The sequence below is a fragment of the Chamaea fasciata genome, unplaced genomic scaffold, assembly GCF_029207755.1.
Source record: "Chamaea fasciata isolate MVZ Bird 193981 ecotype frontalis unplaced genomic scaffold, bChaFas1.0.hap1 SCAF_14, whole genome shotgun sequence".
NCBI lineage: Eukaryota > Metazoa > Chordata > Aves > Passeriformes > Sylviidae > Chamaea > Chamaea fasciata.
In genome coordinates this window covers 17,662,081-17,689,611 of record NW_027094099.1, presented here as the reverse complement: position 1 = coordinate 17,689,611, position 27,531 = coordinate 17,662,081, and the positions used below count along the sequence as shown (strand labels likewise).

Below are 27,531 nucleotides of genomic sequence, written 5' to 3'. Positions count from 1 at the left end.
AAAGTCCCAATTTGTACCCAAATTATGTGATCTGGGAGCCACACACCAGTGACTGCAGCTTTTGGGTCATTCCCGTCCCTCTGGCTGTGAATCCCCATGGGATGTTTCACATGCGGTGTCTGGCTGAGATCCCTCGATTCATTGCATAGCCCCAGGACTTTATCCTATCCGTGCTTTTGGGATGAAAAAAGAGGAGTTGTGGTGTCTCCAGATGCCAGGATAAGAGGGCCGGAGGCAGCGGAGGCAGCGCAGCCACCCCGGGGCTTGGCAGGGTGGTGTGGCTGGCACCGTGTTTTCCTGCAAAAGCTGCCATCCCTCACTCCAGGCTATGCACATTGATATCCCACGCTTCCCAGGAGCATCCCAGGGCGAGCAGGGATCGAATCACCTTTCCTTATGTGCAGCCGGGGCGGAGAAGGCAGGAGGATGAGGCACAGCTCCCCTGGCTGCGCCGCAGCTGCTGAGCTCATTTTTAGCTCATTATTTCTGCTTGGGAGCTGATGAAAGGCAGTTTTCAAAGATGCATTTAATGGGTGAAAATTCATAAAAATGTTTTCCGGGCTCTATTGTGCCAGTGCAGCGTCCGACCACCAACGCTGTTTGTCACAGCGATGGCAGCGGGGCTCGTGCCAGCATCCTGCATCCTCCCGAGCCCCGGGAGCTCTGTTGTGAGTGAGGGATTTGGGGTGCAGGGCACGGCTGCACTGATGCTGCCAGTACAAAAAGGGGGGGGGCAACCACGGGAAAACAGACTTTAAAAAAAACCAACCCAAACAACCTCTTTTTTTTTTTCTCTCTTTTTTTTTTTTTTTCCCCCAGATTGGAAGCTTGGAAAACTACTACCACTTTCACCACAGCAAGACATTTAAGCGCTCCACGCTGAGCAGCCGGGGACCGCACAACTTCCTCCGCATGGACCCCAAGGTACGGGGCTGGGCACCCTGGGGTCCCCACCTGTCTCTGGAGGAGGCTGTTGGCTTGATCTGGGTCAAGTGTGAGCTGGAGCATCTTGGGATGACATGTAACCTTTGAGCCACAGCCCTGTGCACACACGAGTGACTCATTGGACACGGGTACGGAGAGCGGTGGTGAAAAATACGTAAAAGTGACTAAACACTAACATCTGCCTGAAAGCCGGGAGGAAGAAAAGGGGGAAAAGCTTTCCAGGACAGAATGGCTGTTGCATGCTCGGGGTGTTGATCCAGTTGCCACAACACTTGCTGCCTCAATGGTTGCTATGTGTGAAATCTTTGGCAATAGCTCTGCGTTGCTTTTTTCCTAGAGCAAGCATCCAAAGGGATTTTCAGCCCAGCTGAATTGACAAAAGTAGTGGGGAATGGGGGGAAAGAGGCAAGGAGAGACCTGGGCGAGCTGGGTTTGGGGTGGTGGGGAAGGCTTGAGGCTCTCCTTTGGCTGTCCTCCTCCCCCAGTTCCTCCTGAGCACTGCGAGATGTAACTTGTGCAGAGCAGGGGAAGGGTTAGTGGTAAGGGGGGTTTTCTTTGGGAAAGGGGGACATAAAAGCAGCAAAAGCCATTTTGGTGAAGGTACCAATGCTGTAGCAAGCTACTGGTGCCTGCAGTGATGCCTGACACTTGGCATCTTGATCCTTGGGGTGCTGAGACGCCCTTGGGATGCTCTTTCCCAAAACATCTCCAACCCACTCTGCACCACGTGTCCCATCCGCATCTCTCCAGACACACACAGCAGCCCTGCCCTCCCCAGGCTTTCCGGAGAGATTTGCTGTTAAATATTTGGACAAGGTCTGTAGCACATTTTTGAGGAGGAGGCGTACGCGTGGCTGCATTGCCAGCGGGGGAAACCTCTGCGAGGGGAGCCTGGTGCCCTGGAAGTGTGCTGGGCTTTAATTAAAGCTGTTCGCCCTCAGGGGGGTGCATAGGAATCCCAGCAAACGATGAATTCTCTGCATTTGAAATACCCCCATTTAAATGAGTCTGGTTGTAATGCAAACTAAATCAATTGGCTTTTAGTCATATTAACCTTTACCTTACCTTGCTCTCTGGGCTCCCAACTAGAGCAATTAACTCCTATTCTCTTAATCCTTCCTTATCAGCTCAAAACCTGTTGGCATGTCTTGTCTCTCCCCCTCTCCCCTCTACATTTACAAATCGTTTAAGCGATGCATTTGTATGGCACCAGCTTTGCATGCATGCAGGAAAACATCACCTCGAGGCAGGAGGACTGGAGCTGAAGTAGGAAAGATGGAAACAAATCTTGCAGAAATCCTGATGAACCAGCCAATCCGGTTGTTTGCAGATGTTGGGTGGTTCCATGCCTTCCAGGGGCTATTGTTTCCAGTGCTGGTATTTGTTTGCTGTGGGGGTCGGTGGCATGAGCTGGGCAGGAGGACCACGGCCAAGCTCTTCACCCCCAGGAGAAGTCTGGGAAAGAGGAGACTCCAGGACACACGGGGAAGCAGCTGGGGTCCTGATCCTTGTGTGACCACACTGCTGCTGAGCTGCCCTGTTGCCCCAGGAGACCCTGCAGCTGGCTGCTCCTTCTGGGGCTGATATGAGCCAAGAGATGTGGCAGGTGATGGAAAGGGAGGAAGCCAGCAATTTTGGAGACAGGTTGTGGTGGGGAGAGACAGTGGGATACAGAGTGGGGTCATACCGTGCTGTGCCACCCTCCCTAGGGCTCCACTTGCAGCTCTTATTGCTATAAACTTGCCTTGCTCACTGGAATGCTCATGTTGGTCCATGCAGTGCTTGACGCTCCATCCTCACAGCTCCAGTATCTTAATCCTCATCAGGGGGTGCCATGACCTTGTCCCTGTGCCTCTGGCCATGCACCACGGCAAAATCAACCCCATCTGAATTGTTTGCTGTGCTTTATGGCAAACATGTGCTGGAACCATCTTGTTAATCCTGGATCTCCACTTTAACTCCTGCGCACCCACTGGGATAAGTCAGAATATCATTGTTCTGGCGCTGCAAAGGGAATTGCACTCTCACATGTGCTGGTTATTGTGTTTGGTGGAACTTCCCAGGCTGGGCAGATCCGGGCCTCATCCACTGAAAATCTCAAAGCGAGGGGAAACATAAAAAGCTCCTGCTCTGTTCCCAGCAAGGGTGAAGGGCCCAGCCTGGGGCTGCCTGTGCTGCCTCCTCATGGGGTCCTTTGGTGGCACTCGCAGTCATCTCCTTATTGCTGATTGCTGCCAGTACCTAATGGAGCTCCAGGAGAGCTGGAAAGGGACTTTGGATGAGGGTCTGGAGTGTCAGGGCAAGGGAGAATGGCTTCACACTGACAGAGGGCACAGTAAGATGAGATACCAGGAAGAAATTCTTGGCTGCAAAGGTTGCGAGGCCCTGGCACAGGTTGCCCAGAGGAGCTGTGGCTGTCCCATCTCTGGAAGTGTTCAAGGCCAGGTTGGATGGGGCTTGGAGCAACCTGGTCTGGTGGAAGGTGTCCCTGTCCATGGCAGAAGATTTGGAATCAGATGAGCTTTAAGGTGCCTCCCCAACCCAAACCAGTCTGTGATTCTGCAATAATTAGGGTTTGCAGGGGTAGAGCAGGGATCCTGGGTCTCAGGACTATAACAGTTTGGGCTATTTCTAGTTGTAAAAAGCCTTTCTTTTCCTTTTCTTTTTACATTTCCAAGAATCTTTTCCCCCACCCTGGATCAGCAACAGAAGTCGATCTGAGTTTCATGAGCTGCAGGAACTGTTGGAGGGATACCCCAGACTCCTTCCTGCTTGCCCATTTCCCCATGCCAGCCACACTGATTTATCAACTCTTCCTTGAAATCAATGTCCTTAAACTGCTGATTTCTCTGTGTCCACACATGATGTCTCCATCCACTCCTGGCTGGCAGCGTTGGGCTCGATCAGGAGCCTGTTTGAGATGAAGACATCCCTGTGAGGCAGCTCCTGGCAAAACCCCCCAAAATCCCACACCTTACCACCATTCCTGCATCCTGCAAAGCAGCAGGGAAAGGTGCTAGCTGTAGCTTGGGCAGTGAGACTCATGGAAATGCTGCCAGGGAGTGGTGCTTTAAGGAAAAAAGCCTGTTATTTGGGCCATAACCTCTATTTATTGTATTTTTATTTTTTTTTAACTAGACCATGAAGTTATATTTTTGCTTCCAGTGTTTAAATCCATCACTGTGTAAGCAAAGCGGTGCGCTCTCGGCAGCCAAGGCAGCGTGGAAAATCATTTTTTCTATGAAATACATTTTTTTTTCCCCTTTCAACAGTGTTTTTTTTCTTTATAATATATATGTGTTTAAAACCCAAGCTCTAGGCTGGAAGCTGTCGGGTTTCTGACATCCACTTCCATCCAAGGCACAAAGCAATAAACTGTGCAAGAACTCAGTTCAGCTGACAGTTTTACATAAATGAGCTCAACAAAAGTTGCATTTTGTATTTTTACTCCTTTTGTTAAAAAACCTTAGTCACAACAATGGAGACATTCCCATGAGCAGCTCCTGAAAGACCCAGAGCCAGAAGGAAAAAAGTGTCCAGCAAGGAGGGATGTGCCACACAGCCCTCACGGTTCATTGGCTGGTGCCTCCTTTCTCCCCCAGCATGAACACCTCTAAAGATTTGGTCTATGAATTACTTTTCTAAGCTTTTTTATCACTAAACTTGTGTTTCACCTCTGTGCTGCAGGCAGGAAAGCCCTCTGTGTGGCAATAAAGGGTCTGGGGGGTGGTTAATTCTTGATAGGGATGGGATGTGACTGCTTCCAAAGCAGCACCTTAGGCAGCTCCCGCCACAGCACCGTGGGCAAACACCAGCATTTCCCAATCATGGCCTTTTCCAGATCATTTCCCGTTTGATCTCTCTGCGTGTCATGCCCTGCTGGAACGCAAACAAATGTCAGAGTGGTCAGCTCCAAGGCCACCTCACACGCAGCCGCTGCCAGAAATACTTGTGTGGAGCCTGCCACGTCCCCTGAGATCTGCCACAGCCGTGTGTGGCCATCGCATAGTTTTGGGAAATGCGCGCTGTGGTTGGGTAAAGCCCCCAGCTTTTATAATTTTATCAGGAGGAAGGAGCTCCAAGGATGAGCAGCCCCGGAGCCAGGTGGAACAGCTTCAGGGCTGAGCTGCTGCTTCCCAGCCGGCAGGAAGGATCAGCCCAAAAACTAAGCCAAGCACCTGAGTCTTCTCCAAAAGTTTGACTAAACACTGAAATATGTGGTCTGTCTCCAGCGGGACTCCAGCGCGTGCTTCTGTGCTTTGCTAAGCCGGGGGGGTTCAGGCACGCGCTCGGAGGCGACGTTATTTGTGCTCCAGGGTTTTGCTGCACCAGCAGAGGAATCTGGTCTGGCTTAGACAGCACAATGAGCCGAGCTCACCCTGTCTGTCTGTCCATCCATCTCGTCTCCTTCCAAACGGAGCTGCTGTCTCCACAGCAGCTCTGGCCGTGGAGATGGGGGTTTGCCAGAGCGTGGGGTGATGCCGGGATGGGTTCAGGCTGAGGCTGGCATTGCTTCTGCATCCCACAGCCCATTTCAGTGGGCAATGCCCGGCTCAGTGCTCATGGGTGATGCTGACCCAGGTCTCTGCTTGCAGGTGGACTGGCTGCAGCAGCAGGAGGTGAAGAGGAGGGTGAAGAGGCAGGTCCGAGGGGAGCCGCATGCCCTGCCCTTCAACGACCCAGTGTGGCCCAACATGTGGTACCTGGTGGGTGTCTCCCTGTCACTGCTTTATGGGGGGACATTTATTTCTAAGCAAATGCATCATCAATCTTTGCTCAGCCCGGCCATATAATTTATAATGAAATAATAGCATCAAATGTGCTTGGCAGCAGGATTTTAAAATAGTGTATTAATACACCTGGGAGTCTGGTTTGAAGTGTTTCACCCTTGTTAGCAGCCCCTCATCATGGTCTGCACAGCAAAGGCTTGGGAGCAAGCATGGCTGTATTTTACCCATCCCAGAGCTGCAGCCATCTATTTGTAATATAATTTTTCTCCTGCCTGCTTCATCGATCTGTATTTGACAGCGAAATTCATTGAAAATTAAGGGCGGAAAGGAAGCGAGCACTTCAAAACCCAAGAGCCCATAGTACTAGAAATGGAAGAGGAAAAGAATAATAGGGAGATAGCATTGCCTGGATTAACTGCTGCTGGATGGGTTTGATCTGTGGAGTAAAGTTATAACAAATCTGCAAGTTATATGGCAGGGGGTGGGCTGTAAATATATTTTCTGGTTGATTAAACGGGCTCCCAGCCTGGCTGTTTGCTTAGATGGGCTGGAATGGGGTTGCAGCCCTTTTGCAGCTGTGTTTGTCCCCATAGCACTGCGGTGATAAAAACAGTCGGTGCAGGTCGGAGATGAACATCCTGGCAGCCTGGCAGCGGGGCTACACGGGCAAGAACGTGGTGGTCACCATCCTCGACGACGGCATAGAGAGGAACCACCCCGACCTCCTGCAAAACTATGTGAGCTGGGGGATGGATGGGATGGACTGGGGCTGATCCTGGCCATGAATTGATTTATGGAGAATTTCAGTGTGTAAACACAGCTGAAGTCTGTGCGTTGGCATATTTAGAGGAAAGTTAAAAAAAAAAAAAGAAAAAAGAAAAGAAAAAAAGAAGCTTGAGATGTTTTTAAGAAGGAAATGAGGTTTTTAGATAAGAAGGTTTGGGGGAAACTCCCTTTGCAGCTGCCTGGGAAGCAGCCTCCTCCCTCTGCTCACCAGGGCAGAGCCAAAAACCTGCATGAACCCGTTCAGCCCCAGCTCAAACCCCACATAGCCACAGTGGGAGGGAGGGGGGTGCTGAGCCCAGCAGGATTTGGGGTTCAGAGGAGCAGTTCCTGAGGTAGCAGGATATTTCCCCTGGGAAACATGCAGCACTGCAGAGTAAAACTATTTATTCTGAGCAAACAGTCAAAAACTAAGGGGAAAATGTAATTTTCTGCCCTGCTTGTCTGCACTGGCCATCACTGCAGCTCCTGGCCACCACAACCACCTAGCAGGTTGAATCTAATGGTGAATCTAATATTTTCAGGACCCTCTTGCAAGCTACGATGTTAATGGGAATGACCACGACCCAACTCCACGCTATGATGCCAGCAATGAGAACAAGTATGTGATGATAATTGTAAAGGAGCAGGGAGTCTGGGGGTGTCCCTGAGACTGGGTGTCCCCTCAGGGCTGTCTTCCAGGTCCCTTTCCCCATTCCCAGTGCTGCGGAGGAGGCTGTGTTAAGGGCTTTGCACAGACTCCATGTGTTCAGTGCAAATTCAGCTGGTGCCAACCACACCCGTTCCTAATGAATTCTCCAGCCACCCAATAGAGCACCAGGGGGTTCCTTGCCCTAACTGGGGATTGAACCACATGAGTCAGGGTGGGTGACTGAGATGGTGAGGCCTGGGTGCGTTTTTTGGGCTTCAGTTAAAGCGTGATGGTTACAGGTGGAAAGGAAACAGGAGTGCAAAGAGCAGCCTGCACAGAGGTGCAAGATGCAAAGAGGAAGTTGCATTTAGGTGCAAAATGCAAAGAGGAAGTTGCATCAAGGTGTAAAATGCAAACAGCAGATTGGATTTAGGTGCCAAATGCAAACAACAAATTGCTTCCATCATTAGTTTCCTCCACCCGCTTCGTGTGGGTTTTGGGTAAGGGCAGATTCTTCCTCTGCTCCAGCCTTGGGGCTGGTTTTGGTGCTGGGTGGGGTGTTGCTGGAGGGATCCTTTGCCATGGCCATCAGCTGATGGGGTTTCTCCTTGCAGGCACGGCACTCGCTGCGCAGGGGAGGTGGCGGCGGCGGCGAACAACTCCTACTGCATCGTGGGCATCGCCTACAACGCCCGCATCGGAGGTGAGGCTGCTGCCTCCATGGCTCCCCCGCCCTTCACCATCCCCTGAGGGACCATGCCCACCCTGCTCACACCAACAGGCTCCTGGGGGAGAGGTGGGCTGCTGCTCCCCCAGGAGAGAGTCTCCTGCTTGGTGCCTTGGCTGCAGGGAGCCCCAGGGGTGTTGGGGGAGGATGGGTGGTATGGCATGCAGGGGACTCTGGCTCCGTGTATTTAGGGTGGAAACTTTCTGTTTGGGCTGCATCCTTGCCGTGAGGGTGCATGTGGATTAAGGATGTGGTGTTTTCACCCCAGAAGTCCATAACTGCTCTTGGGGGGCTCTGTCTTTGGGGTGGGTGTGTTTGCTATGGTCAGTGGTGCCGGCTGAGGTTCAGAGCTGATGTCACTGATTTGTGCGGTCAAGGGATGCTGAGGAGCCACTCAGAGCACTGGGGCTGGGGACAACCACAAAAATCCCCTCAGGGGGAAAAAACACCAAGAAGGTGGGGGGGCAGAGATGCTTATGGGGGGGGATCTTCTGCACAGCCCCTCAAATAACGCAAAGTGTGGAGAGCAAATGAATCTCCGTCACTAAATTCCATCCTAGTGCTAATTAGCATTGCTGAGTGGATTTGCATTAGCCGAGCTGGTTTGAGCTGGGGCAGCTCTGCCCAACCCAGGCAACCCTGGGGAGATGAGGGTCTTAGCAGGGGTGGGAGTGTGCTGTCCCACCTACATGGCTGATGGAACTGTGTAGGGAGCGAATGCCTGGAGCTGGGTTCTTTCAGCCTTCAGCCCCACCCCTGGCATGGTTGGAACAGGAGAGGGGCTTTTCCTGCAGCCCCTCCTACCACCCCAGTGCTAGGAAAAGTGACCATCAGCAGCATGGACCCAAGTGCCCATGGGCAGATTTGGGGTTTGATTCCTTCTTTGGCTTATTCATCCTGGTTGTGCAGGAAACAACAGCTTTTGTTAGGGTTGTGTCTGCATGGGAGCAGTGTCCACAAAGATCTTGCTCTTGGCCAAGTAGCTCCCGTGGTTGTCTGTGCTGGAAAAATCCCCAGAGGAAGGAAATAAATAACCCCAGGGAGGGTGAAGAGTGGACTGGTAGGGCTGTAAGGGCCATGGCACATCATCCCATCCCATCTCCTGTGCCCACTACATATGTGATGGCTTCTTGCTTCTCAGAGGCTTCTTGCCTCTAAAAACCCATCTCCAAGCACACAGCAAGCAGCGAAGCTCATAGTGGAATTTATTGGATCCTGCAGGATCAGGCCATTCCCTTCATGCTCCTTTCTCTACAGCAGCTGTGGAGACGAGCTTTCCTTGTTGACTTTATGACGACCTCTGGGTCTCATTTTAATTTGCTCCCTTTAACGAGTGCCTTGCCTCAGGGGTGTGCTGGGGAGGTGTTGAGTGAGACAAGGCACCTGGCAGAGAACAGGAGGCCAGGGGCTTCCCACAACGTGAGCAGGCAAAGGGGAAAAATAGAGTCTGAGCCGTATCAAGTTTGGAATCATGGAGGAAAATACGCTATAGCTGCAGCGAGAGTGATTTTAGATGGATTACACAAATAAAGCAGCGATTAATGAGCACAACTTGTTGGGAAAGCCTATTTGTCACACTCGGAGAGCTCCCATCTAATTTTACTGGCTGCTCTTCAGTGCTCTTGCATTGCTTTTCATATGCCCTGGGCAAAACACATCACTGCTCAAGGAAAGGGCTCCTGCCATTCCTCCTCCTCTTCCCTCTCCTCGAATTCTCGCTTTGGAGGTTGGTGTTGCTCCCTGTGTGACACAAAGCTCATTTATTTTGCAGCACCCACCCCTGCTCCCTCCTGTTCCCCATTATTTGACCAGGGAGTCCCTCATTGTGGGTGGCTGTCTCTGGGCAGGCTTTGGGTTGACTTTAGGCTGATTTGGGGCTGGCTGATGAAAACAGCCACATACAGCAAGCACAAACCCCATTCCTCAGCTGGTTTTCCTTGCCGGGTGCAGCTCAGACACTGGGCTTGGCTTTCTGCCCCTTCTTGTGTTTTCTTGTTGACAAAGAGGAATTTTTTGGGAACAGCTCTGCTCCCTGATTTTACATTTCTAATCTTGGTTTTGGCTGGTTGGGGACAGCGTCAGAAGGAGATATTTCAGTTGACTGGTGTCCAGAGCGCAGCTGCAGCTGGAATGACATCTGCCTGCATTTGTTTGCTTTAAGACAAAATACATGTGGAAGGGGAAATGCGTTTTTATAAACCAGACTCTCCCTGGCTGACAAAATACGATGCTGAAATTTCCAGCATCGTTTTTCCTGTAAGGACTGTTTCTGGGCAGCCTGTTGGGGTGCCTGGCACCCCCTACCCACTGTGTGGAGAGGAAATCCAGCAGGGAAAGGGTGATGGAGAGCAGAGGGGGTTGTGCTCTCATATTGCAGCAGTTGGAGGTTGGGGGTGTGCAGCAATCCCCCAGCCCATCCCACCATGGCTGGTGAGCTCTGCCTGTGAGCATCCTGGCTGGTACCTGCTGGCATTCCCAGCTGGAAGTGAGAGTTAGCCCAGGTGGTGTTGTTATCCCACCATGTGTTGGGGTCCCGGCTCTGATTTTGGCCGTACAAACCACAGCCTGGGTTTTTTCTTGGGGCTTCTCCCTCTCCAGGGAACTGCTGGCATCAGTTGGGCAGTGGTTGGGTTTGGGGACAGTCACAGTCATCCCTGCTCAAGGGAGAGGCTTCATCCCACCAGTGTGCCTGTAGCTGGGGTGCATGAGTGTTCAGGAAACACCAAAAATCTTCCAGGTGGAGAAATATGCTAGCTAAGGAGTCAAAAGGGGAGAAAAAAGGATTTTAGTGGGGGTTTGTTGCTGGGGAGTGCAGTACCACCACCACCACCCATTCCCCACCAATAGAGGGGAAATGAATTTTGACACCCCCTTCTCCATCACTTGCCATGAAGCCAGCAACACAGAAAACTTCCCCCGTAGCTCCCCAGCATCCTGCTGCCAGGCTCGTTGGCATGCGGGGCCACGGGCTGAAGCTATTCCAGGCGCGCCTGAGCCGCGTGGTTTCCGCCGCCGTTAACAAAGCCCTTTGATTGCAATCCTCACGCTGTCATCCACGCCATGAAGCCCTAATGTCTGATGTTTTTGTGCTTTTAGGCATTCGTATGTTAGATGGAGATGTAACAGATGTTGTTGAAGCGAAGTCGCTTGGCATCAGACCCGATTACATTGACATTTACAGCGCGAGCTGGGGGCCAGATGATGATGGGAAGACAGTTGATGGACCTGGTCTATTGGCCAAACAGGCTTTTGAGCAAGGCATTAAAAAGGTGTGGATCCCACAGCGCCCAGATGCGCTCGCCCTCCTCCTCCTGTCCCTTGGGAAGGGCCACAGCTGGCCCAGGGTCTGGCGTGGGGATGGGCAGGTCGGCCTCCTGAGGCAATGCCAGCACTAGGGCTGGGGTGGGGGGAGAGTCAATCATCTCTAATTTTTCCTAGTTTTCCCCGGCATCCCTAAGAGCTCCGGTGGATTTGGCGGCCGAGGGTGGTGACGGTGGGAGGTGCCTGGTGCTGGTGGGACCCCTCAGCAGAGCCCTGGCAGGGCAGGGAGGCCCCAGGTTGTGTTGTGAAGCTCTGCCGGGATGAGAAACCCAAAGCAGTCCTGGGGGGGGGTAACTTTGCACCCCAACATATCCCCCCTGGATGCTGGTGTGGAGGGAAACAGCAGTATCCCAAACCCCAGTAGGTCCAACCCTCTCCTCCATGCTCCTTGGACTCCTGGTATCCTGTCCTCTGTCACGTTAAGCATTCCTCTGGTTTTCCACCCAGAGCAAGCGGCTGTGTCATGGCTGGGGAGGGACATGGGTGTTGCCACAGGATCTGACAATGGATTGTTGTCCTTGCGATCCTCCAGTAAGAAAGTTCAGCCAACATCACATGTGATTGACAGCTGTCAATCCCTGCTGGGGATGCCCTGGCCTTCCTACGCCCCTTTCCTTTTTAGGTACTTTTAAAAAATGCCCAATGTTTTCTAAAAGCATTGGGAAAAAGGCCTTTTTGGCAGCTTGGTGGGCGCTGTGGGGAACTGTCACAGTGGCTCAGGGCTCCACAGTGGTTGTTCCCTGGCTGCTCCAGAGAATCTGGGGGTGGTGTTCCATCGCCAGCAGCCCCAGGCTGGGCTGTGAAGCCCCCACTTCAACCCCTGCCACCACTCCTTCCTCTGCTGCCTCTTCCCACAGCATGCTGGGAGTTGGGGTGGCCTCTTATCTAAAAATAGGGTGGAGCGTTTTTCCCACTGTTTACTTGATTTCCTGCTGGGGCGGTGAGCCTGCCCAGGAATCCATTGAAGTGCCGGGGAGTTCACGCCGTGTAAATACGGGGGAACAAGCTGCTTTTTAGACCTTATTTTTCCATGCAGGAGCAAACAGGCAGCAGCAGGGTACTCGCCTAGCACAGCCCCACTGTCTTAGGATATTTGTTTTTGCCTTCCAGAGGACGCCCCGCTTACCCCACTGCCACCCCATGTTTGCAGCACCCACTATCCCACATGCACAGCTCGTTATTGCCAACTCCATCTCTTTAAATAACAAGGAAAGCTGCAAGCAGATAGTTAACCGCCACCTTTAGCCCGAGCAAACAGCTGTAACCGAGTTATAAATCCTTAAAATTGAGTTTTTAATGGAAACATTAAAATAACCTTTATCTATTAGCGATAGGACTGCACTGGGGTAATTTATCATCTTGTTTCTTGTTCCTCCAGCCACACTTTATTAGTTCCCAAGCTAACGAGGGGATATTTATCCTGGTCATTCATGGAGTGCTGTTGGGCAAACACCCAGGCCCCGCAGTGCTGCGGAAGCAGGAGACGCTGCGCATCCCACAGCCAACCCATGAGCTGCTGGGGTGAGCTGGATCAGCCCCAGCTTGGCCAGGGAGGGATTCCCTGGTTCAAATGATGCCCAGATTCAGGCTTTGTAGAAGCCAAGAGCCCCTCACTGGCATTGCATTGGCTTAAGAAGCTGGATGTTTGGGGTCTGCTTACAGAAATCTTGATTGTTCCTTGCTTGAGAGCCAAGGGAAAGAAAGGATTTTTCCAATCTGAGGGAGTTGCAATATGTGGTGAGCTCTTGCTCTGCCAGGAAATGCTGTCAGGTGTTAGCTGCGCATTTTTGTAGTGTCATTCATGTAGTGCCTGTTCATGTCCTCATGTGCCCGTGCTGTCTCCAAACCCACTTTCCCCCAGTGCCGCTCTGCCTGGGCACTGTGGGGATGTGGGTTTGGAGCAGTTCTGAGCCTTTCTTGGGTCCTGTGGGTGCGACGCTCGGGGCAAGGGATGAAAGGGAGGTCTGGGCTCCCAGTCTTCTGATCCTAATCAAATTCATCGCTACATCTCCAGATGCTTGGCCAATTGTGTCTGGTTTTATTCCTCTGATTAGTGATTTGGGAAAGCTTGGGTTGCATGCAGTGGGACCCATCCTTGGAGGTGTTTTGACTTTGGTGTGGGTGAGCTGGACGGGCACTGTCTGCGCCGAGCGTGTGGGCTGGGATGCTGCCTCTTTGCAGATCCAGGAAACCCTGGAAAGTGGGATGGGAGATGCCAGCAGCAGGCTTGGTGGGCTGGCAAGCTGGGTCGAGCTCTCTGTGATGCGGAGCAGGGCAGTAATTCCCTTGGCAACTGCACTTTTTCTTGCAGAACTCCAGACAGCTCTATTAATCTTTGCTAGGGAAATACCCACCCAGTTTGCCTGGGAGGCAGCCCAGATAATGAAAACTTTCATAAAGTAAGGAAAGAGCCTGACTTAGACTGTGTATCCAGAGGCAGGGTCAGCTCAGAAAGCCTCTGCCCCAGGAGGGGGGCGAGACAGGTAATAAACCATCCCACTCCCCCCGGGCGCCTAAAGCCCACAATAAATCCCGGTGAATTCCTCCAGAGCAAAGCTGCTTTATTATTATTACTATTATTGTTATTATTATTTTTTGTGGAGGAAGCTGCCACAGAGCAGTGGGAGGGAGGTAAACACCAGATCTGCCCAGGCGAGCGCTGAAATCTCTCCGTGGCAGGAGCAGCCACGGGGAGGATGGGGCTGCTCCGCTGCTTCCATCGCCTGCCAAGCCCGGCAGAGCTCCATCCTCCCTGGAGAGCCCTGCCTTACAGGGCACGGAAGAGAACCAGCCACTTCATTTCCTGCCCCTAACCCTTTCGGATCACCAAAAATCCTCCTTTTTGGGATGTCGGCACCTTGTTTGTGAACCCCCGCAGGGCTGGGTTATTCCGGGGTGTCCCAGCAGGGAGTTGGATGGAGGGGTGAGTGGGGCTCATTCCTGTGGTGCTGGCTTCTTTAGGGGGCCCTCGTTGGCACCATGGCTGCTGCTGCCAGGTGGGATTTTCTCCTGGCTCCAGGGAGGTCAATTCCCAGTGGGATCCCACAGCTGTACCCTGTGGGGATGGCTCCATCAGAGGTTCCAGCCAAGTGATGAGAAGGGGAGAAAAGGGTGGGATTTAAAACATAAAAAGATAAGCAAAAGAAACCTAAAGGATAGGCTGGGAGAAGGTTTCTGGTGGTTTGTGAGGGGCTTTGTGGGCTTGGGAGATTTGGGGTTTGGTGGTTCCCTGCCAATTCCTCCTGCAGGACCATCCCTAAAAGCACCATGCTGTGTGTTAGCACCTGGCCTGGGGACTTCGAGTAGCCAAGATGTTTTCCTCCATGGAAAATGCCAAAATTTTGTTGCTGGAGGCTCTCCCATCCTTTCTGGGGAGTCACTGCCGGTAAACTGGGGCTGACTGAGTCAGTGGGGACTGATGCAGGGGGCTGAGTGCTGGGCAGGGTGGGACCCATCCTTCCACCTTAACCAAACACCCAAAAATCAGACTTGCCCCCTCCTCCTTGTGCCGGGATGGCCTCTCATGCTGGGCAAACAGCCCCTCTAACCCTCCATCCCCTCTGTCTCTGCAGGGTCGCAGGGGACTGGGGTCCATTTTCGTCTGGGCTTCGGGGAACGGCGGCAGAGAAGGTGATTACTGCTCCTGTGATGGCTACACCAACAGCATCTACACCATCTCCATCAGCAGCACCACTGAGAATGGCTACAAGCCCTGGTACCTGGAGGAATGTGCCTCCACCCTCGCCACCACCTACAGCAGCGGGGCGTTTTATGAGCGGAAAATTGTGAGTTTTACCCCAACATGGAGTGGGGCAGCATCCCCTGGGTGTTTCCTTTATGGCTGGGCTGGGTGATGGCTCAGCTGGAAGAGCTCGGCGTTGTCCTTAGCTCTGCAGTAGGTTTTGCTCTGGATTTTGCTCAGGGATGTCACATTTTCCCTGGTAAATGGGTGAAAGGGCTGGAGGTTTGCAAAAATACCTGTGTAAATATTTACCTGTTCCCCAAAGTACTTGCTCACTGTATCTTGTTTTTTTCAAAAAAAGTGAATTTTGAGAATTTTTAGCCTGAGAGAGAAAAAAGGGGGAGGGTGGAGGCATTTTACAGGGGCGTGGCATCCCCAAACTGGGAGCTGAGACTTTCTGGAGCTGGAAATGGCACTTTTTTCCCCTCTATGCAAATGGCAATTCTTGTCCAAGACAGGAGCTGGAGGCTTTGAGGAAAGTGTTTACTATGGCCCAGCTCAACATGCACTCCTGGACGTGTACCCACACCAGCTCACTCTGCTTCTTCCACAATTTCCTCCAGCTGATTTTTTCCCCCCTTAGTAGTTTTTGCACCTTTGAGCAAAGGAAAATATAAGTACGGGGTGTTTTCTCATGCACCAAAAGTATCTGCAGCCCATTTTTGGGGCTCTGCGCCCCAAGATGGTATTGGAGTCATGGCAGGGGTTGGGTACCAGCAGGCTCATCTCCTCTCTGACAGCATCCCAAGCAAATCTGGGATGCAGGATGGGGTAGTGCCTGTGCTGGGAGTATTTTGGGGGCTGCAGCTCCTCTCTCCACAGGTCACCACGGATCTCCGGCACCGCTGCACCGACGGCCACACCGGCACCTCCGTGTCTGCCCCGATGGTCGCGGGCATCATCGCCTTGGCTTTGGAGGCAAAGTAAGTGTAACCTCCTCAGGAGAAATGTTCCCACATTTAGCACCTGGTGAGCTAAAAGAAAGAAAGAAACAAGGCCGTTTTGTTTCCTCCAGAGCGACCAAAATGGCACAAAGTTATTTTAAATCGCTCCTTTCTGGCGGTGTTGTTGTTTTGAATCTGATCTTCCCACAGGTGTTTTATTGATCTAATTTTTCACTTGTTGCCATCTGTTGAGAAGTTTGGGGTTGGTGACATCAGTCAGGCTTTTCAGTAGGTGCACTGAAACTGCTGACAGGCAGCTCCAATGGGAGTTTTATAAATACTTCCTGGAAAGAAAAAAAAGTCAGAAAACATCACAGACCTTGGGAAATGCCAGCAGAAGTGATGGTTTTCAGCAAGTGTTGCATTTCTAGGGGAAAAGGACTACTTTTTCATAATGTCAAAAATTCACAGGACTTTATTGCCAGCGACACACTCCAGGTTCAAACGAGCTGCTCTTTTCCTCTTGCCCCCATCCTGGTTCCATCCTGGTTCCAACATGAACCCCCAGCCCAGGAACAGCCCTTGGGCCCCTCTGTGTTGCTTCATGGAGTGCCTTCTCATGAGCTGATTATTATTTTTATGGAGTGGAAATAAAATTAAGGCTGGGAATAACAATAAGCCTCAGGGCAGCGCTGCACTCTCATCCAGGGATGGTGATTGTGGCTCCATTCCTCCTCCTCTGGTTTAATCCCAACACCCAGGTCGGGCGAGAGCATTTCCGGAGATGCCGTTTTTATTACAAATATATTAAAAGCTTTAGATGTAATTTTTGAATTGTTTAGTTGATGCATAAACCGCAACATTAACTACCAGAGCTTAGTGCTCAGGCATTCCATTGTGACAAGAGAGAATAAATTGAATTTCTTTCTTTAAATGTTGCTCGAGAGCAATATAAATCCCAGCTCGAGATGCTGAACAATGGACTGTAAGTAAAGTGGGGAAAATTCTCCAGCAATATCATCCCTGAGCTGGGGTTGTGAGGGGGCTCAGAAGCACAGAGCACTCAGTGTCCAGCACTCTGAACACACAAACTCAGTCTGGGGAGGTGCCGGCAATCTGGGTTTAATTTTTCTGTTTGATGAACAACCCAGGTTTTATTTCCAGCAATTTTTTTGCTGTTACACCTATAAAGGGAAGGTTTGCTCAGCATTGTGTATCAGTGAACTGCTGAGCCCACTATCCTGCCTCAGGATGTGCTTTGCTCCCTGTCTCCGACAAAAAAGTGGGGAAAACCTTCCTGATTTGCTTCATCTCTACCCTAGAGACTGAGAGCTAAATGGCCTTATCCAGGAGTAAATCCTGCAATTCCCCTGGGCATGTGACATCCCTTCCTGGGGCGCACCACTCTGCTGGGACGCCTCAAATGGTGGCAGGGTGTCAGCATTTAAATCAGCAATTCTTGCTTTTTTCCTAACAGGAAAGAGGGGTGGCTGGTGTGTTGGTTTTTTTGTTGTTGTTGTTTTGTTTTTAACTCAGTGGGGTACCTGCTGTTGCTGGGAGGACTGGGAACAGCAGAGCCACCCCATGAGCCACGTGTCATTGCAGCCCCCTGCTCACCTGGAGGGACGTCCAGCACCTGCTGGTCAAAACCTCGCGGCCGGGGCACCTGCGAGCGCCTGACTGGAAAACCAACGGAGCAGGGCATAAAGGTGAGAGGCCGTGGGGATGGCAGGGCAAGAACTGCCAACCAAGGGAAAAGAAAGGTCTCCAGAGCTTCACTTACGGGGACAATTCACCATGGGTGGCCACTATCAGGTTCATTGAGAGTTCCTAACTTCAGGCTAAGTGGAGGGAGGAGAGAGCGGTTATTCACGGGATGAGATGCTTGGAACTCTTGCTGGGTGGAGATTTGAAAACTTGTTTGGTGGACACTCTCGAGCTGTAGAGTTTCTTGCTATTTTCCTTGGGCTGCTCCCAGCAGTGGGTTTTCCATGATGCCAGTGTGGATTTGGGGTGTAACTTGGACAGGGTGATGAGCTCCATGTGCTGAAACAACTCAGACCCCAATGGGGTCAAGTCCACACCTTCCCTGATGGTTGGAGGGTGCTCTGCCAAGCACTGAGGAGGAGCTCCTGATCCCTGCTGGGAAGGCTGAGGGTTTCTGAGTCTTCTTTCTTTCCAGTTAGCCATCTATATGGCTTTGGGCTGGTGGATGCTGACGCTATTGTGGTGGAAGCCAAGAAGTGGAAGATGGTTCCTCCCCAGCACGTCTGCGTGGGAAGCCTGGACAGGGTGCCCAAGTGAGTGTTGTGGGGTCTCTGCCTATGGCCTGATGAAGTGCAGGTCCCATTAGGGCTGTCCAGGGCCAGCTTTGCCAGTGGGTGGGTTTTTTTTTTTTCCCTTTTGCAAGATTTTGCTTCCCAGATGAGTGATCAGCAGGGAATTTTTGAGGGCTGACAGTGAGAGACCAAACCCACCTTGCCTGCTGGGTCCTATATGAGCAGTGATGTGTTGGAAGACACCAAAACCTGGTGATTTGTTGCAAAGATTACCAAATTTCCAGTGTCTTGGTTCTCTTTGAATTTGGCTTCAGATTCAATCCAGCTCATGTTCACATCTCATCCTTGATAGGTCAGTCCCTCCTAGGTGAAGAGTGGCATCAGGGATCTGACCAAGTGGACACTCCACATTTACCAATGCCTGGCTGTAGAGCAAGAGAGTTGTTAATCAGAAAAGTCTTTTAGAGACTTGCATATGCAAAACAGGAATGAGTGCGGAGCCAAGTGTGTTCATGAAGCTATTTATCTGATACAGACACTAATTACAGCCCAAAGAGGAGCGCTGCACTCGTAATTATAATAAAGCAGCGCCCTTGCAGCCCATAAGGCATAGATCTTCGAAGCACTTCAAACTCATCTCGTTACCATCCAGCAATTCAGCAAATTCCCGTGCTAGGACACTGGGAATTGCAGTGGCAGATAAGATAATTTTTGCTGTGAAGCAGCAGGAGACCAGGTTCAAATCTAACAGGGCGTGCATGCCTGGGAGCCAGGGGTACTCTGTCCTGACGCAGTGCCCTCTCCCTGGCAGGTACATCCGAGCTGACCATGTGCTGCGTGCCAGCACCCTGAGCAGCGCCTGTGCCGAGCAGAGGGACCAGCACGTGCTGTACCTGGAGCACGTCGTGGTGCGGCTCAGCATCGCCCACCCACGCCGGGGGGACCTCCAGATCAGCCTCATCTCTCCAGCCGGGACGCGGTCGCAGCTCCTCGCCAGGAGGTGAGAGCAGCCAGAGCCAGGGCGTGTCTGGGCTGGGCAGCATCCTCCTTTAGGGGGTTGCTGTAAGTTTCCTTGGGTTTTGGGGGGAAGGTGGAGAACATGCACAGGTTTCAGCTGCAGGAGAGCTTGGTGCAAGGGGTGTGCATACAAGGATCCCTAAAATCCTCAATTACCTATCTACCTTTTCTGATAAAATACAACATTCAAAGTCACATTTCTTGGTGGCATTACCATTACAGGGTGTTTGACCACTCCAATGAAGGCTTCAAGGGCTGGGAGTTCATGACTGTCCACTGCTGGGGGGAGCGGGCGGCAGGAGAGTGGACCCTGGAGATCCACGACACGCCATCCCAAGTGCGCAACCCCGCCGTGCAAGGTAAGGATCCCCCAGTGCCCACCAGTCAGTCCCTCTCGCTCCCAAAACCCTTTGTAGGCTGCTTCGTTTGGCTGCAAATTTTGCTGTGAGTTTTATGGTCTCCAGCAAAACTATTGCCCAGATTTTCAAAAATGGGAATGAAATGTCCACTCTGAATGCAGGAAGCTGCTGGTCTGGCTGAGCTGGAAGCTGGTTTTCTCTCAGCAGCAGCAGCAGTAAACTGGCTGCACCCAAGAGCCAGGTTTCCAAAATTAAACTTGTAATGAGTCAAAACGAGGAAACCCAAGAGCTGTAATTGTTGTTTGTTTGTTTTGCTTCACTGCTGGGACATCTGGCATGTGGGCTGGTTGTGCAACGGCGCAAGGGGATGATGCCCCTCGGGCTGCAGACCGATGGACAACCTCCCTGAACTGCCACCATGCTGGTGGGGGGTGGCTGGGCTCAGCCTGGCCCCCTGCATGTCCCCAACCCTGCTGTGCCCCCCCTTCCCAGCTTGGCCCCCTGCTTCATGACCCCTTCCCAGCACAGGAGCCGTGTGGGCAGGATCCGGCCCCGCCGGGAAGCGGCAGCCGCCTCGCTGGCTGGGGGCAGCGGGATGTGAAGCATCCTGCCTGGGGCTGGCGTGTGTTGTGGGGGTGTTAAATCCACACAATCATTGATAGGAAGCCAGGAGTATATTAAAAATTTCTCCCACGCTACTTTCTGGCGGGAGGTGCACGTGGGGCTGCATTGCACAGAGAGTGTTTCTGTTTGCTGCCTTCACCCCAAATCTTTTGAACTCGGAGAGCAGCAGCAAAGCGCCCACAGAGCTGCTTTTGCCCCTGTATTTACAGTTTGTGGCGGGTGTTTCTGAGCCCCTCACGGGAATCAGGGCTTGGCAAAATGAAATGAAAATGAGTGCATTAAGTCATCCCCTCAAAAAGTCTGCACTGGGTTTGAAGCAGAAAGGGCACAGCAAGAGGAAAAAGAGGGAAGATGCTCCCAGCTCGTAGCAGAAATGGGTATTTATTACCACTAAATTGGTTAATTTAATATCAATTAAATACAATGAGTGTCACATCACTGGTACTGCTGCACCCCTACATCAGCCCCGTGCAGCCTGGGCTTTCCTCACGCAGGATATTTTAGATTTAAAGCAAATTCTTTTGGCCAAGGCACTCCCCCAGCTGATGCTGCCAGGGCTTGACCCTTCACAGGCTCCACACCAGCCCTGCTCGGTGCAGCAGGTGTGTCCTCTCATGCCTTTGGGGGAGCCAAGGGATTTGGATATTGCAAATTTTAAGCCCTTCCTGGAAACACAGGGATTAGGAGTTAAAGCCGAGCACACTGCAGGCATGAAGTGACTCGCATCGATGGGGAATTGGAAGAAAAACAGCTTTGGAAAGAAGCAGCAGCATTTTTGGACTCTCTCCCCAAAGCCATGTGGCTTGTGGAGGGTGTTGGTGTGGGTGTAAGGCCTTGGGGGGTTCTCGCCAGGTGCACTACGGTGTTTTGGGGGATGCCAAGCTCAGACCTCTGTTGTGTCAGGCAAAGAGATGGCTGGAGCAACAGCAGCAAGAAATAATCCAGTGTGTGCCGGGTGGCTTTTGTCAGACAGAAATAATCCTCTATTGTGGAGCTTTTAAAATTACTGGTTCTCTCCAGTGTTGGACTCGGAGACTGTGGTGATGCTGCGGTTCCTCAGATGAGTTATGGAATTAAAAATCCCTTGTAAGTGCTTTAAACAGCTGCATTTGTGTGGGCTGGAAGCTCAGGGGCTCATGAACATTTCTGGGTGTTCACTGTTTGCTTCTGCATTGCTGTGCCACTGGTGACATCCTGATGGTCCAGTCCACCCTCCTCCTGCTTCCCCCAAAACTTGGGTCCCCCAGAGGTGGGCGAGACAGGGAGCGGGCTGGGTGACGTTGTGTCTGCCCCACAGGAAAGCTGAAGGAGTGGAGCCTCATCTTCTACGGGACAGGGGAGCACCCCTACACTGCACTGAGTGGGCCCCAGTCCCGGGGGAGGTCACTGGAAGTGCCAACATCGGAGATGGAGCCATCGAGAGCCGCCTTCCTGCAGAGCCAGGTGGAGGTGGCAGAGGAGGAGGAGGAGTACGCGGGTAAGCGCTGCCTGGGCTGCCACGTTGTTCCTCCCAGAGGACCCAGGGAAATGAAAACCCTGATAAAAACTGGGGGAGCCACGAGGCCTGATCCTGCCTGGGGCTGAGGCGGGCTGGGAGGAGCAGTGCCTGTGGCCAGCATGGGGCAGCAGGATGGTGAAATTAGAAGGTAGGAAAATGCCCCGTCCTGGCCACAAATTGGTGGTGCAGCTGTCTGAGGGGTAAAAAAAGCTCCTCTGCCCACCTTCCCTCCTCCAGCACGGGCAGGGGCGGGTGTCTCGGCTGCTCCCTGAAGAGCAGGTCCCTCTTTCAAAGCTGCTCTTGCACTAGTGTTCAGCCAGAGGATAGCTGAGTGGGATTCATTCTCGGAAGGATGAGCTGCAGGAAAGACAAGCACCCAAAGCCACGCTGTTCCAGAAGATAGAATAAAATTTAAAATATAATGGATATAGGATATAGAATAAGATGAGGGAAGGGTCCAGGTGTCCAGTGGTCCAGGGAGGGTGTGCTCAGGGCATCCTGGCAGTGGTGCCTGGAGGGTGCTCAGCTTCTCCCACACTGAGCTGGTCTCCCCCTCCTCAGGTCCGTGCCACCCTGAGTGTGGTGACCAGGGCTGCGATGGCCCCAACGCCGACCAGTGCTTGAACTGCATCCACTACAGCCTGGGCAGCATGAAAACTGGCAGGTGAGGGGTGGTGGGGTGTCCCCATGGGGTCCCCAGGAAACAGCAGCACCTTTCCTCAGGTCTCGCAGGTTACTGTGGGCGGTAGATATTTGCATAGAGAAAGAAGTGTATGAGAAATTAAATGGGTGGAGGAGGATGTGTGAGGATTCCTGTCCTGAATTAGGGTACAGTGGGGTGGGGGACATGGAGCTGGAGAGTCCTGGAGGATCTTGGCCACGTAATCATGTTGGGGAAGAAGTTTTCGCTTCACTGGCTGGGGTCACCCACACCCAAGGGACACCCAGCTGAGCTGCCAAATCACTTCAGGAACTGGGGTTTCACTTCTCAGTCTCTTGGGATGGCATGGGGAAACTTTGCCTACAGCTGGGACAAGAGTCCCTGTCTCTGTATTAGAGCTGTGGCTTTCAAGACACTGTAAATCATAAGAAGTAAACTAGCTCAAATTGCTGCCAAGGCTGGGGGCGCCCCAAACGCTGCAGGTGAGGGGACAGTGGCGGGTGCCTGAGGCAGGAGGTGACCAGAGCTGGCACCAAAGCTCAGGTGCCACTGGTTCATTCCCCAGGATGTGTGTGAGCTCGTGCCCTGCCGGGTTTTTCGGTGACAACGGCGCCCGGAGGTGCCGGCGGTGCCACAAGGGCTGCGAGCGCTGCGTCGGGAGGGGACCGAGCCAGTGCACGGCCTGCAAGAGGAACCTCTACCACCACCCCGAGATGGGCACCTGCGTGCTGCTGTGCCCGCCCGGGTTCTACGCCGAGGAACGTAAGGATGTTTATCACTTGCACGTTGCAGCATGAGGATGTGCAGGGGTGTCTTCTATTTTAAGTGCTATGGGTGGAGAACGCACCTTGACCCTTGAGTATTGGCTTTGAATTTCCCTCTTGACACACTTTGCGTGGTGAAGGGAGGAGGGAAACCTCTGGGTGTTCAGAGGGTGGTGCAAAGCAGAGGTGCTCAACTCAAAGCTCTTAATTAAAAGACTGTAATTAATGATCCTGGCTGCTTGCAAAGCATATTTCCTTTTAGCAAGCGGTGACAGATAAGGTCACCTGCAATAGCAGGGATCTGTTGGGGAGGGATGTGCCTTTCCCCCCTGGGGAGCTGGTGTGCAGTGGGGCTTTGTGGCTCCGACTGCTGCTTGCAAATCACCGTCCGGATTTTATTCTCCCTGCTTTGCTTTGTTTTTTGAAAGGTCAGAAACGCTGTCTGAAATGTCATCAAAGCTGTAAAAAATGTGTCGGCGAAGCAGACAAATGTACTGCATGCAAAGAGGGATTCAGGTAAAAGACCAGCACAGGAGGAGTTTATACCTGTAGCATTCATACCTGTGGTATAAATTTGGGAAAACCGATGGGAAATTGGAGACTCAGTTAAGTTCAAGACCAGAGATCCCGCTTCCATGGTGCTGCAGCTGTGGTGCAGTGTGCTGGAGGTCTGGGAATTTAAAGGTGGTAGTTAGCGCCCCTTTCTTAGCTGAAAACTGTGATTTAAATTTAAATTAATTTTCCCCAGCTCTTTCCAGGGTGGTGGGTAAGTGCTGTGTAGAGCTGGTACCAGCCTGAGCTGCTCCAAGCAGCTGAGAATCCCCACTGCAAATGCAGAAACCCTTCCCTCAGATTCATCCATGCTGAAAATTTTATTTGATACACCTGTTGAGTGGGGCTAGTACAGGACAGTGATTTTCTGGCACTGCAGGTGCAGGCAGGGCAGCCCTGACCACTGCCGCTGGCCCCACAGCATCTGTGGGACACAGAGCCCAGTGTCAGCACTAGGGAGAAGCTGTTTTCCATCCCCAGTTGCTCATGGAAGTACAATCCCGTAGCAGTCTGCAGTGTTCAGGCACTGTAAGCGAGTCAGAGCCATGGTGTAGCAGTGGGGCTTGCTCAGACAAAGAAATTCCTGCTGCCAAAAGATTATCTACTCCCTCAGAAAAGCACAAGTGGAGGCACTTGTCAGACATAATCCACATGGTGCTTGTTTTTTATTGTCCAATATCCTTTTAAGCCGGGACTTCAAATCATCCCTGCCATGGTGAAGCAGCACCGGCCCAGCCGCGGCGCTGAACCAATTTCCTTTTATTCCGGGCAGCCTCAGTGGTGCAAAAGGTCTTCAGGAGAGCCTGGCTGGCTGCCCATGGGAAAAAAATAATTTTATTTCCTCCTGGATACTTAATTAAGGAACCTGCAGCTGTCCCTTTGGTCCAGGCAGGATTTTAATTCCTCCTAAAATGCTGGCTGGCTTTCCAACACCTCCTGTGCTGCAGGCTGAGGATGCTGTAGGACACTGGGGGATGAGGAGATGGGAATGGACTGTGCTGAGTCCCCATATCCCATAGCTTTGGGTGCAAATGTTCTCTGCTTTCCTGGCAGCCTGGCAGGGGAGAGCTGTGTGCCAGAGTGCCAGCCTGCCATGTACCTCAGCCGGGAGCCCCGACGGTGTGAGACCTGCCCCGCCAGCACAGGTATGTCCTTGGCCCCACAGCATCCCATGCAAAACCCCAAAACCCTCGTGCATCAGATGCCAGTCCCCACTGTACCCACCCTGAGCTGAGGCAGAGCTGGAGGGAAAGCAATCCCAAGTCTCCAGCACGTCCCATGAGGTATATGTTCATGCTGGAAAGGTTTTTAGGGGAGTTTTTACATTTTTATTAGAGCCATTTTTTATTTCGCGATCTCCCCGAAGCCAGGTGCTTTAGTTTAACAAGGTTGCGGGGGAGGCTGTAAAACCCTCCTGGAGTGATGGAAGGTGGCTTTGCAGTGGATAAAAATGTCAGGCAGCTGAGGTGTGTTATCCCGTGTTATCCCGTGTTATTCCAGCCGCCCCACGGTGCTGGGCTGGCCACTCCCGGCTTCCCCCAGCTGCCTCGAGTTGCTCAGCATTCCCTTTAAATCCTACTTTTCTTGCTTCCTGCAAGTCCAATTATTTTCCATTGTTAATGCTTGTGTCTGCCCTCGAAATCATCATAGATCTGATGATAATATGATCTCCAGACAATCCATGTTCAGTGGCATGAACCTCTTCTATCATACATGGGCAATTGCCTTAGTCTAAATCCAAAATATTTATTGATCTTGTTGGCAAGCCTGGAAGGGAATGGGCTCTTAACCCCTGAAGAAAATTATTTCCCTTCTAATTCTTATTCCAGTCAGTGTGAACGTACTCCACCACAATTATTTTTCCAGCCTTTTCTCGTCTCCTTTTCCTGCATAACCATTTCTCAAGCTTGGTGCGTGGAAGCCCTTTAATGATACCACCTCCATCACTGAGCTTTGCTGTCCAGCCATAACACACAGGCATCGGAGTGGGGCCCTCTGCTTTCCCAGCTCCTCTCTGGAGCACTTTCCTCCTCCAGCTCCTCCTTGGCCCAATTCAACATCTTCTTTTCCACCCTGGGGAAATCCAAACCCTGGTGCATGCTTGGGAGTTGTGGCTGATGGTCCAGAGGGGCCATTTTGATGTGCTGTTCCTCACCAAGCCCTGGTTTCCAGCTCTTGGCTCTGCAGAGGGACAGACACTGGGTCCCAGTTGGGTTTTTTGGGATGGGAGCTGAGTTTTTTGGGGTGGGAGCCAAGCACATGTGCAGGACCCTGTGGCACAACAAGCGTCTCGTTCATGAGCAAGACAAAGCCAAGCTGGTGCCCCCATGCTATGTGGGCTGTGGCCACACTTGCACTGTCTCCAAAACCACCCAGGTGCCATTTTGCCTTTTTCCCTGTCCCCACAGGGCCAGGAGAGGACGACTGCACCCCCTGCACCCCCGAGGGCCCTGCACCCCACTGGCGCTGTGTCCCTGCCTGCCGTGAGGGTTTCTACCCCGCCGACAGCCACGGACTACCCAACAAAGTCTGCAAGAGGTACAGAACTGCCAGAGAAAAGCCAGGGCCGATGGAGAGCACTGCCAGCCATGACAGGATAAAGCTGGAAACAGCTCACAGCTTGATGGAAATTCAAATAGGGATGAGGGAGCCAGGGCAGCTGTGGGGCTGGACCCCACACACCCCTGCTCTGTGGATTTCAGAGCAGTGGAGCCTCACATTCCCCCACCAGAGCCAGCCAAGGTGTCTTAGGGCTACAGTGGAAGGGGCTCAGCCTCAGCCCCGGGCTCTCTGGAAGAGGTGTGGGAGGAACAATGTTTAGGTAAATATCCCAGCTTTCAATTAAACCTGCCCCGTTCGCCCTGTGGCCATGTTGGAGGAGTGTTCCCCACTCCTTGGCCCAGCACGGGGCTGTGTGCGGGAGACAGGGAGATGCCGGGAGGCAGCAATTTGCTCCCACTCTCTCCAGAGCTCTGCGCTTTAAGTGGGGAGTGGGAGTGAATTCAGCCTCATGAAAGCAAACACAAGAGGCAAGGATTAAAGTTGACTTGGGAACACACAACGCCATCCCTGCCTGCTGGGGTTTCACTCACCTGCACTGTTTGTTCAGCAGGGAGGAACAAGGGACCAGCATCCCTTCCCAGAGATTTCAGGCAGTCTCCACAAGCCACTGTCCCCAGGCAGGAAGCACAGTGCTGGGCTCTTTACTCTGAGCAAATGGATAGGAGCAGCACAGGTTCCCTTTGCAGCTGTTTTTCTAGCTGGGATGGCTGGGAGGTGAGGTGCGTGTCCCAGTGAATCTTCCCAGGATGCAAGAGCTTTTGGGATGTCACCAGCTGTCACTGGGCATTGAGCTGGCCTCACCAAACCCAGGGCTTCAATACGCTTCAAATTTGCTATTTTGCACATCCTCTGGTTTGGTCTGTCTGTCACAGTGCCAGCAGATGTCTTTCATCTGACAGCCCACTTAGGGTGGCCTGACCACGGTGTTGGTGCTGGCTCAGGCCACAGCAAGGTCTCCTCCCCCAGGTGTGATGACAACTGCTCAGCCTGTGAGGGCTCCAGTGGAAACTGCCTCAGGTGTAAGGAAGGTTACAGCCTCCTCGGTGGCTCCTGTGTGACAAATGAAACCTGTACCAACGGTAAGTGGCAGAACTGCTGGCACAGTAGCGCTCTCCTGGTAGCAAAAATGGGAGGTTTGGGGGATTCCCTTCCCCTTTTAAAGCTAAAAGTGCTGGAGCTCTTGGGCTTGCTGGGGCACGGCTGCAGCGGGCTGGGCTCCGGCTGTGGGGGGCAGGTGGCTCACCTGGCATTGCTTCTGGATATCTGCCTGTTGCTCAAACATATCCAAGCATTTGTACTTCGTTATAGTTTAGTCTTGGGGCTAATTCTCCCACTCACTGCAAAGCTCCTTTATTCCTTCATTAAAACCATGTGAAAGATGCCCTTAAAAAGCAACTCCTTTTCAATTCTGTCTCCCCCAACACTGGCAGAGTTGCTGCTCCTGTTACGTGC

At 52.3% G+C, this 27,531-nt stretch overlaps 1 protein-coding gene across 1 annotated transcript in view; it reads left to right on the top strand.

The window, feature by feature from the left end:
* PCSK6 (proprotein convertase subtilisin/kexin type 6) overlaps positions 1-27,531 on the top strand; it is a 33,666-nt gene that overhangs the window by 4,409 nt on the left and 1,726 nt on the right. The window contains exons 2-20 of the mRNA XM_066196262.1: positions 820-924; positions 5,541-5,651; positions 6,269-6,412; positions 6,983-7,059; positions 7,704-7,792; positions 10,913-11,085; positions 14,710-14,922; positions 15,702-15,802; positions 17,369-17,472; positions 17,946-18,063; positions 18,854-19,042; positions 19,282-19,418; positions 21,340-21,519; positions 22,102-22,204; positions 22,767-22,963; positions 23,394-23,481; positions 24,571-24,662; positions 25,926-26,055; positions 27,046-27,158. Of these exons, the coding sequence (XP_066052359.1) occupies positions 820-924; positions 5,541-5,651; positions 6,269-6,412; positions 6,983-7,059; positions 7,704-7,792; positions 10,913-11,085; positions 14,710-14,922; positions 15,702-15,802; positions 17,369-17,472; positions 17,946-18,063; positions 18,854-19,042; positions 19,282-19,418; positions 21,340-21,519; positions 22,102-22,204; positions 22,767-22,963; positions 23,394-23,481; positions 24,571-24,662; positions 25,926-26,055; positions 27,046-27,158 (2,464 nt within the window). The remainder of the gene's footprint in view (positions 1-819; positions 925-5,540; positions 5,652-6,268; positions 6,413-6,982; positions 7,060-7,703; positions 7,793-10,912; positions 11,086-14,709; positions 14,923-15,701; positions 15,803-17,368; positions 17,473-17,945; positions 18,064-18,853; positions 19,043-19,281; positions 19,419-21,339; positions 21,520-22,101; positions 22,205-22,766; positions 22,964-23,393; positions 23,482-24,570; positions 24,663-25,925; positions 26,056-27,045; positions 27,159-27,531) is intronic.